The following is an 11717-nucleotide window of genomic DNA, read 5'->3' on the forward strand; positions in this document are numbered from 1 at the left end:
GGCCCGAGGGTCATAGTTTGGGGACCCCTGTCTTAAATGATTGATTCAAAGCCCCTCAGGTGACTACAAGGCGCCAATTTGCTGCTAACTTTGAAACCGAGTTGGCCATACTCTCTCTATACATGGTTCTGAACAATGGGTCCTTCCAGCCATCCATTTTCTACCGCTTATTCCCTTCGGGGTCGCGGGGGGCGCTGGAGCCTATCTCAGCTACAATCGGGCGGAAGGCGGGGTACACCCTGGACAAGTCGCCACCTCATCGCAGACAATGGGTCCTATGATTAAGAAAATGATGATGTAGACCATAAGGAAGTGTTTTAAATTACAAATATACAATAAAAAAAATCACAATATGACCCATTTAAGGCTTGTTTTTTCAAAACCTTGATTGATTTATACCCTAGATGCAGACAAATAAAGCACACAGAAACATAAAATTGTCACAACAGTGATGATGTTTGCTGCTATGAATTAAAAAATCTGATTTAAAAAAAATATAAAAACATTAAAAAATATCTGAAATACTTGAATTATATTTATGTAGTGCTTTTCTGTAGAGACTCAAAACGCTTTACATAGTGAAACCCATTTTCTACATTTTTAAACTACATTCAAACCAGTGTGGGTGACACTGGGAGCAGGTGGAAGAGTGTCTTGCCCAAGGACACAACGGCAATGACTAGGATGGCGGAAGCTGGGATTGAACCTGGAACCCTCAAGTTGTTGGCACTGCTGCTCTACCAACCAAGCCCCACTGTTTTGAGAGGATTGATTCTGACCCATAATATAACAAAATATGCAGAAAAATGGCGCTTCTATTCTGGTGTCACCTGCTCCAAGGCGGCTACAGAAGGCCATGAAAGTTTGTTTACAATATTGCAGTAATGCCTTTTGCTGCTGGGAAGCAGCAAATCATAATAGCTCATTTGGCAACTATTTTTAACATTTTGAGTCAAAGGCTGTGGATAAATGTATTAAATAGAAACTAGACTGTTTTGAATAAGAATCATAAATAGCCCTGTATGTAATTTTCCCTGGTTACATCCTCGTTAATCTCCAATCTTCTTCCCTTTAAAAAAGACAAATCAATCAAGTCCATATCTCGTTTTCTCATCATCTTTTCCTCAAGTAGAACTCCAGTAAACATTCCCTCTTGTCTTATTGACAGGTTTTTTAACCTTACAGAATCATAAAAGGGAAAGTTCCTTAAAATAAAAAACAAACGAAGAACAAAAATTGGGTGAGAAAGTTTTTCCTCAGAAAGGGCTTTGAAAAGTGTTAGGACTGGCCTTCACTCAAACATGCCAGTGCTGCATGGAAGCAGGAAAATTGGGGGAGTTTTGCAGAGTGCTCCTCTAGTGGCAAAGATCCCACCCCTTTCAGTATCCACAGAAGAGCAGTTCATAGTCTTTCTCTCTTTCTCCGTCTCTCTCTCCCTCTCACAAAATGACACAATGCTGTATATGGATGAGGTGACATCATGCACTAGAGATTCAATCGTTCTGCACTGTATATATTCACCTTTTTTACATGCATGTTTAAACATGCATACTTGGGATGCGAAAGAGGAGCGTTTTGGAAAAAGCAGTCTGGGCTACTAGTCACGCTTTCTGATGGGATTTTGTATCACAGTAATTATGTCTGTGCTACCTGTAGAGCATCATAACACTGGTAAGTTCTAGTTGAGATACTTTCCGTTAACATTCATTTTCATAGATACATTGCAACTGTGAAATATGTTGACAGTAATTTAGGTGTCTTTGCATTGCAAATGTGCCCTGCTCATATTACAAACGTAGGTACTGGTATTTTTGTTGGACAAGGGGAACAAGTCAATTTACATGTAATCTGTTTTGCATTGATTTAGTTGAAACTTTGAACAAGCATGAACAGATTTGAAAGCAACATACATAAGTCTACTTGGTGAATGGATAGTACACTTCAGAGATCAGTTTGAGTCTCTATAATAAACTAACAATAATATGTGACTTGTTTGGGAGAACCTGTTGTAATTATTATAGTGCTGTCAAACAATTAACTTTAAAATTACTACTTTTTAATTTTGAATACCACCATTTATTGCAGCATGTGCCTTAGTTGCAAATAACTTTAAAAAAGACCCCAATATTTTGACACAAATACGATTTTACCGTCAGAATGTCAAACAAGAAATTATTTGTATTTTTTATTCGAATAATTTATTTGCTCAAAACCTAGTCACAGCAATACAATGCCATCAGAGTGTAGTTTAAAGCTAAATTTGCCACCGAGCATACCAGTCAAAATCTCTTTACTCCTCTTTTCACGGGTGTATAAATTGACATGATCACTGACCATATAGCAACCATCCGTGGTAAAGGTAAAAGAGCTTGTGCGGTCAAAATAAATTGTTCGATTAATTGATGTTTATGCATGATTAAAGTGATACATATTTGTGATGAATCCCAATTGTTATTGCATTTACTTTGACAGCCCTAAATATTTTTTCAAGTGTTGATTGTGCCGATAACCTGCTAGTTTTGTGCAACAATGGAGTGTGTTGTTGTTGTCAGTGTGCTGTACAGAATGATTTTTAGGATAAGCATAAAAAACTTATCTGGAGATGGAAATCAAATCAAATGTTTCTACATTACATTCAATCAAGGACGATTTATTTCAAATACAGTATATAATGGGTTTTGGTTTTCCACTGACATGCAGGAAATGTCCAATACAAAAAATAATACATCTTTGTTCTAACAATGACTCATGACACATTTACGAGATGTTAAACTAATGTGACTCCTAAAAAATTTTTATTGCCCTTTTCAGACTGAAGAGGCTGCTTGACAACGAGAAAGCCTTCCAAGTAAAAAAGGAGAAAGAGCACTCTAAACGTCTTGCCAAGGTGCAAGAAGAGTTGGTTAAGCTGAAGTCCTTTGCCCTCATGTTGGTCAATGAGCGTCAACAACACCTGGAGCAAATGGACCAACAAAGTCAGCGTGTCCAGGAACTGAGCCAGCAGCTTCAGCAACAGAAGCAGATAATGGTTGAAGCCAGGGAGCACGCTCAAGAGGATGCCCACAGGGTTCTGAGCTTAGAGGCTGATCTTAAAGAGAAAAATGCCACTCTTGCTCAGCAGTATGAAGAGACAAATGCTAAGCTGGCCAGTCAGGAGCTCCTCAACCGTCAACTCAATTCTAAAATTGTAGAGCTTTTACATACAGTGGATGAGCTAAAGGAGCGCAACGAGGCATTGAGGAAATCTGAAGAAGAGTTGCAGGAAATGAGGGACAAAATTGGCAAAGGGGAGTGTGCAAACTCTAACTTAATTACAGAATTAGAGAATTTAAGGAAGCGTGTCCTGGAGATGGAGGGAAACGATGAAGAAATCACCAAAACCGAAAATCAGTGCAAGGAGCTCAGGAAGAAACTACAAGAGGAGGACATCAAAAGTAAAGAACTTAGGCTGGAGGTGGAGAAACTCCAGAAAAGAATGATTGAGTTAGAGAAACTTAAAGGTGCCTTTACCATAAGCAAAAACGAGTGTTCTCAAATAGGCACTGCTTTAGAAAAAGAGAAGTGCCTGACCAAAAAGCTTTCTGATGAAGTTGTTACACTCAAGATCCGGATGAAAGAGCTGGAATCCTCTGAACTCAAGTTAGAAAAGTCTGAGCTAAACTTAAAAGATGACTTAGGTAAGCTGAAGTCACTGACTGTAGCTTTGATGGCGGAGCGAAAGATTTTGTTGGAAAGAATGACATCCGGTGAAAAGACAAAGGAGGATTTGAGTACGATGGTCAAAGCTGAGCAAAGTAAGGTTATGGAGGTGACTGAGAAATTGATAGAAGAAAGCAAAAAGCTCTTGAAGCTCAAATCAGAAATGGAAACTAAGGTTGAGATTCTAACTAATGAAAAGGGAGACATCAGTACCAAGCTTGCCTATGAAACCGATAAAACAAAAGATCTTCTTTCAAAAGTCAGCCAAATGAAAAAGAGGTTAGATGGGTTGGAGCAAGCAGAAAGGTTGCCCGGGAAAAATGCAGTGAAATGTGAGCAAGGAAGAATATCTGAAGTTGGAAAAAAAGACGAAAACAAAATTAAAGAGCTAACCTTTGAGATCGAGCATCTAAGAAATCGCCTCAAACAGCTTGAAGTTGTGGAAGGAGACCTGATAAAAACAGAAGATCAGTACGACATTTTGGAGAAAAGGTTTCTAACGGAACAAGACAAAGCGAACATACTTTCACAGCAAGTAGAGGCCATGCGGAGTCAGATAGCAAGGAACAAAGCCATTGAGAAAGGAGAAGAGGATAGCCAAGAGGATGACCTGCGACAACAGTACAAGAGAGAGGAGATCAAAAACAGGGAGCTGCAGTCAGATGTGCTAGCTCTCAAGGAGAAGATACATGAACTGATGCACAAGGAGGATCAGCTTTCTCAACTGCAAGTGGATTACTCAGTCCTACAGCAGAGGTTTTTTGAAGAAGAACAAAGAGCCAAGAACATAGGCACTGAAGTTCTCCATCTTACCAAAGAACTGGAAATTGCAAAGCGTCACAGCCGCGCATTAAGGCCAAGTTTGAACGGGAGAAGGATGGTGGACATTGCTGTGACATCCACTGGGGTACAAACAGAGGCCTTGTGCAATGGGCCAACAGAGGATGATACCCCAGCAGGTTTTATCAGGAAGTCTGTTCAAGAAGAGAATCACATCATGAACAATTTAAGACAGAAGAGCATGAAGAAGCCAACAGAGAAGACAAGAGGCATTGAGCGTTCCTCTTCCTCTGGAAGTGAGCTCAGTGTGAAGAAATCCTGGATTCCTTGGATGAGGAAGAAAGATACCAACTCTCATGAAACCATCCTGGAAAAAACACCACATATTACAGGAAATACTGACATGACCATGGCCCACAAACCAGGGCAGCCTTTACACATTCGAGTAACACCGGACCACCAAAACAACATTGCCACACTTGAGATCAGCAGCACCACTGCTGGGGGTGTTTTCTCCACTTCAACTCCACTAAATCCAAACACATCACAATCTAAATCCAGAATTACAATCATTCCAGCACACTCTGCTGCAACTCTTCGGGGAAAGTCCACCAATGCACCTCAAGGTCCAGAAAGAACCAAATCTCCAGTCACTATCACTACTATATCCAGGGCCAAGTCTCCGGACAGCAGTCGAACTTCCTCCTCTATCATAGGAAGGCCCATGTCTCCTGTCACCATTATGACACTTAATAGCACAACAGTACAAGAATCCTCTACTTCTCTAGAGCCTCAAGAGATGACCATGGGCCGGGCTGTATTCAAGGTTACTCCTGAAAAACAGATGGTCCCAATGCCCATAAGGAAGGGTCACAACAATACAAGCATTATCACCACCACAGACGATAACAAGATCCATATTCATCTGGGCAACAACCTGACATCAAAGATGGTAGTCAGGCCGGCGTCTGCAGTTACAGACAGCAAAGAACTAACCCTGTCTACGGGGACAGTGTTGCGCTCCCCTCGCCAAATTTCCACAACTCGGACGACACAGAACAAAGTGATGAGCAGCATTACCATTTCCCCTGTTTCATCTAACACTGCAAGACCAACAACACAAAGCATGGTAAGTTTTGCTTTGGTTAATTTAATCAGAAATGATATCCAATACTGAACAAAACTCTTAAGTCAACACTGTTTTAATTCTCCTTAACAAACCACAGTGCCATAGTGACTGGTTCACTAGTTTATATTCTCAAAACTCATGTCAAAAACTCAGTCCTATTTCATGATAAGTGGTATTTTTTAATACTTTGGGAAACCAGCCCTTAACATATCAACTAAATTGTGTTCTTGTTTGAATTACATATTGTGTATGCTGAGTAATTCTATGTAGCTTTAACTATCACAATGTGGACTGACTGGTATTAGAATGCAACTAAGTTGATGTTTCAGTGGACCTTATGATATCCTCATTGTGGTTCAGATTGGTAGCGTGACAAAAAAGGCCCTATGGGCTGGCCTCTGCACAGCAGAGCTAATGATGTGGCATTTTGCCACCCTGCTACAGGCATGCTGTAATTTATATTTGTTTCACAGTGTTTACATCCACAAACAGATTTACTGGGCTCTGTGCCCCCTGGCTGACACAAAACAGCCTCTCACCAGTAACAGCACACAGAAAGCTTGCCTGGCTGAGTGGGTTGGGATTGAAAGAATGAATAAATGTTTGCATTTTTATTCCGTCTCTCTCCAATGAACTACAATGTTTAGAAATTCAGAATTCCTGTTTTGTGTTTTAAAAATAAATTACTCTCCATTTCCATTTAAATGCCAACTGTTTTCATCCTCCTGCCTGAGAAACTGTACTCTCTTTTTCTCTCTCTATTGTCAAATAGTGTGGGCAGGATGCCCAAGCCTCTCGTACAGGACTGACCCGCATCCCAATGTCCAAGAGCCTAAAAACAGGGAAAGCAGGGCTTGGTTCCCTGGGCATATCGAGTGGAGTGAAGACGGCGTCACGGGTTGAGAGTCAGTCTATGAAGATAGAAGTAAAAAAATAGGCATGAATAGTAGTACTTATCAAAATGGAGGAAAAGGCTGATTAACCATCCCAAATATTATATGGTGCTCCAGAGACAATAACAAAAATGTTATGCAGTGTATCATTGAGTGAATATTCAAACTAAAACATTATTGTATCTGTATTTTTTGTATATTATTTTGTACTTCCCTGTCACTTACAGTACCACATACCTCTACTATTGTTATAATGTACTGTATTTAAGAGAACTGTCATTACTTTGTGTGATTGTCTTACATCTATTTTCATGCATATTTCTGTCATTTCAATGTGATGCAGTTTTGATTTGTCTGAAAGTCATTTGTTATCAAAAACACTTGGAATAAACATATTTTAATGTAAAGTGTTCATGAGACGAAAAAGGAGCACAGACATAATATTAGTCTTATACAGTATTAATCAGGCTTGGGGACTCATTTTTTCCAGGCATCCATCAAGCTCTTGTGTGTATTTTTACCTCCGCTAGGAGGTTATGTAATTGCCAAGGTTTTTACCTCCGCCAGTAAGTTATGTAATTGCCAGGGTTTGTTTGTCTTTTAGTTAGTTAGCAAAATAACTTAAAAAGTTATGGGCGGATTTTGATGAAACTTTCAGGAATTGTCAAAAATTAGATAAGGAACTAGTTATTATTTTTCAACTACATTATCTTGCTTTTACGTTACAAGGCTGAACAAAGAGAAAGGATGACTGAAAAGTGGGTTGACTGTTTATTTCAGCAACATTGCTCAAAAACGTATGGCCAGATTTTGTTAAAACTTTCAGGGAATGTCTGTTCAACTACATTTCTCGATAGCGTGGTTGTAACGTTGCTGTTTTCTATATCAAATAGCTTTTTAGTGCTGAAGCTACTTTTGAGGCCAAGTAGCGCCTAACGATCCATAGAAGCTTCATTTTCCCAGGCATTTCTAAACCTTAAACACATCTCTTACTAATAATGCGCCACACTGTGAACCCACACCAAACAAGAATGACAAACCCATTTCGGGAGAACATCTGCACCGTAACACAACATAAACACAACAGGACAAATACCCAGAATCCCATGCAGCCCTAACTCTTCCGGGATACAAACCCCGCCCACCTCAACCGACGCACAGAGAGAGAGAGGGGGGGGGGGTGGGGGGGTGGGGGGGTGGGGGGGTTGATGTGTGAGGGAGCGGGGTTGGGGTGGGGGCGGAGTTTGGTGGTAGCAGGGGTGTATAATGTAGCCCGGAAGAGTCAGGGCTGCATGGGATTCTGGGTGTTTGTTCTGTTGTGTTTATGTTGTGTTAAGGTGCAGATGTTCTCCCGAAATGTGTTTGTCATTCTTGTTTGGTTTTTGTTCAAAGTGTGGCGCATTATTAGTAAGAGTGTTAAAGTTGTTTTATATGGCCACTGTCAGTGTAACCTGTGTGGCTGTTGAACAAGTATGTCTTGCTGTCACATACGTGTGCAAGCAGAAGATGTACATTGTATAACAAGTGTTGGGCTGGCACGCTGTTAATGCAAATTGTAGAGGGCGCCAAATGTTGTACCATCATGTACCATCATGGCACGCCCTTATTACAGTTGTAAGGGTGATAATCGGTTAATATATATCCCGGGAATTTTCTGCGAGAGGCACTGACATCCGCTAACCGTGTTACAAAAAAGATCAGTTAGAATAATACATAATGTAGGATATAGAGAACACACAAACCCTTTATTTATTAAGTCAGAAATATTAAAGTTCGGTGATTTGGTAAAATTACAAACAGCTAAAATGATGTACAAAGCAAACTATAACCTGCTACCAAAGAATGTACAACAATTCTTCTCAACTAAAGAGGAGAAATATAACCTTAGAGGAAAAAATAATTTAAAACATTTATATGCACGTACAACACTTAGAACTTTTAGCATATCAGTATGTGGAATTAAATTATGGAATGAATTAAGTAAAGAAGTTAAAAATTGTACTGATATGATCCAGTTTAAGAGGTTGTTCAAAATAATAGTGCTTACAGAATACAAAAAAGAAGAATTATGAGAAATACTTTCAACCTTATTGAAAATAAGATATTCTTCATCTCAGTATGTTAATAATGACTGAATTAATTAATTAATTACATATTACAAAACTGTTGTATACTAATTCATAGATGTTATTTTATTATATAAAAAGGTCAGTAAATGATTCTATATATTTGTAAACGCTTTGAAGTGGGAAAGGGGTAGGATTAAATAAGCTTTGCTTCTTCCTACTCCTTTTCGGGCATGATGTAAAATGAAATGATATGAAATTGTGTGATGTATTATGATGTAAGTGTGTTCATGTTCGAAATAAACTAAAGAAAGAAAGAAAGAAAGAAAGTCTCACGGGAAAATTGGGGGGTTCAGCAAGTAAGCTGCTGAGCCGCATCAGGAAGTCTCACGGGAAAATTGGGGGGTTCAGCAAGTAAGCTGCTGAGCCCATCAGAGTGATCAAAGAGCCGCATGCGGCTCCGGAGCCGCGGGTTGCCGACCCGTGTCTTAGGGGCACTCACCTTTTGTTTATTATTGGTTTAAACATTAGATACCTTTTTACCTGCACCCCGCCTCCCGCTGTCGTCTGCATATTGTGATCACGACAAACCATCGTTGTCTCACACGACGTGTTCCTGACATCTACAAAGCAATCACCTACCAGCTTCCACCTACTGATATTGAGGAGAATAACATGGTTACTCTGCCGAGCTCTAGACAGCACCGACACTCAACAACAACACTTTATTTTCGGATTATAATTACTGGTTTGCAAAAAATATTTTTAACCCAAATAGGTGAATCTACATAATCTCCCACGGCACACAAGACTGTATCTCATGGCACACTAGTGTGCCGCGGCACAGTGGTTGAAAAACACTGGATTAGCTTAACTACATTTCTCTGTTGGGTAGCTGCAGAGAATTGTATACATGTACAAACTCCGTTTCCATATGAGTTGGGAAATTGTGTTAGATGTAAATATAAACGGAATACAATGATTTGCAAATCATTTTCAACCCAAATTCAGTTGAATATGCTACAAAGACAACATATTTGATGTTCAAGCTGATAAACATTTTTTTTCTGCAAATAATCATTAACTTTAGAATTTGATGCCAGCAACACGTGACAAAGAAGTTGGGAAATGTGGCAATAAATACTGATAAAGTTGAGGAATGCTCATCAAACTCTTATTTGGAACATCCCACAGATGAACAGGCAAATTGGGAACAGGTGGGTGCCATGATTGGGTATAAAAGTAGATTCCATGAAATGCTCAGTCATTCACAAACAAGGATGGGGCGAGGGTCACCACTTTGTCAACAAATGCGTGAGCAAAATTTTGAACAGTTTAAGAAAAACCTTTCTCAACCAGCTATTGCAAGGAATTTAGGGATTTCACCATCTACGGTCCGTAATATCATCAAAGAGTTCAGAGAATCTGGAGAAATCACTGCACGTAAGCGGCTAAGCCCGTGACCTTCGATCCCTCAGGCTGTACTGCATCAACAAGCGACATCAGTGTGTAAAGGATATCACCACATGGGCTCAGGAACACTTCAGAAACCCACTGTCAGTAACTACAGTTGGTCGCTACATCTGTAAGTGCAAGTTAAAACTCTCCTATGCAAGGCGAAAACCGTTTATCAACAATCCCCAGAAACACCGTTGGCTTCACTGAGCCTGAGCTCATCTAAGATGGACTGATACAAAGTGGAAAAGTGTTCTGTGGTCTGACGAGTCCACATTTTAAATTGTTTTTGGAAACTGTGGACGTCGTGTCCTCCAGACCAAAGTGGAAAAAACCCATCCGGATTGTTATAGGCGCAAAGTTGAAAAGCCAGCATCTGTGATGGTATGGGGGTGTATTAGTGCCCAAAACATGGGTAACTTACACATCTGTGAAGGCGCCATTAATGCTGAAAGGTACATACAGGTTTTGGAGCAACATATGTTGCCATCCAAGCAACGTTACCATGGACGCCCCTGCTTATTTCAGCAAGACAATGCCAAGCCACGTGTTACATCAACGTGGCTCCATAGTAAAAGAGTGCGGGTACTAGACTGGCCTGCCTGTAGTCCAGACCTGTCTCCCATTGAAAATGTGTGGCGCATTATGAAGCCTAAAATACCACAACGGAGACCCCGGACTGTTGAACAACTTAAACTGTACATCAAGCAAGAATGGGAAAGAATTCCACCTGAGAAGCTTAAAAAATGTGTCTCCTCAGTTTCCAAACGTTTACTGAGTGTTGTTAAAAGGAAAGGCCATGTAACACAGTGGTGAACATGCCCTTTCCCAACTACTCTGGCACGTGTTGCAGCCATGAAATTCTAAGTTAATTATTATTTGCAAAAACAAAAAAAAAGTTTATGAGTTTGAACATCAAACATCTTGTCTTTGTAGTGCATTCAATTGAATATGGGTTGAAAATGATTTGCAAATCATTGTATTCCGTTTATATTTACATCTAACACAAATTCCCAACTCATATGGAAACAGGGTTTGTATATAGCTGCAGTGCAGCTATATACATACAATAATCTTGCCTTCCTTGATACTTCAAGAAAATTAGCTGTTTGGAATTTGCTGCATTTGGTGACGTGTTTCCCAATGTGAGGTCAGCAGATTATCCATAGATGGTATACATCTACCCAAAGGGCTTTGCGCGGGTTCGCCATTGCAGTCGAACTTAATCTGTCAGTAATAAAGCGCTATGGAAGTGCTAAAAACTATAAAAAAAGATGGCGGGGAGAAGACGCTGTTATGTGGAGGCACATAAATAAGACCGTCCACAAAACGGTGCATCCTGAGGAGACGGTCAGAAAGCGGTTTGAAAATGGTCCATTCATCCATCCATTTTCTACCGCTTGTGCCTCTCGGGGTCTGTATACCATAATTTATGCAAAATGTTGACCAAAGAACCACAGTTACATGTTATGTAGTCCACAAGGAACTGTTTTAAATGTACAAAACTAATAATAATATGACCCCTTTAATTGCACCAAAAGAAATTATGTTTAAAAAAAAAAAAAGTTTTCTGAAATCATGACTATAATTTATTTGATGTCATTGAGTCATCTGATATGGACATGGATCTTAAATTGTATATTTTAATTTGAATCCTATTGTAAAAGGGCTGATTATGATTATCATTTTAATTCC

The 11717-nt window shown here is 39.7% G+C and overlaps 1 protein-coding gene across 1 annotated transcript in view; it reads left to right on the top strand.

Annotated features, from left to right (window-relative positions):
* The window catches only part of LOC133611280 (filamin-A-interacting protein 1-like), a 56131-nt gene extending 48623 nt beyond the window's left edge, over positions 1 to 7508 (top strand). Inside the window, exons 5-6 of the mRNA XM_061967976.2 lie at positions 2812 to 5608; positions 6381 to 7508. Of these exons, the coding sequence (XP_061823960.2) occupies positions 2812 to 5608; positions 6381 to 6545 (2962 nt within the window). The 3' untranslated portion in view covers positions 6546 to 7508. The remainder of the gene's footprint in view (positions 1 to 2811; positions 5609 to 6380) is intronic.
* Positions 7509 to 11717: the final 4209 nt, after the last annotated feature.

Source organism: Nerophis lumbriciformis, linkage group LG08 (genome assembly GCF_033978685.3).
Source record: "Nerophis lumbriciformis linkage group LG08, RoL_Nlum_v2.1, whole genome shotgun sequence".
NCBI lineage: Eukaryota > Metazoa > Chordata > Actinopteri > Syngnathiformes > Syngnathidae > Nerophis > Nerophis lumbriciformis.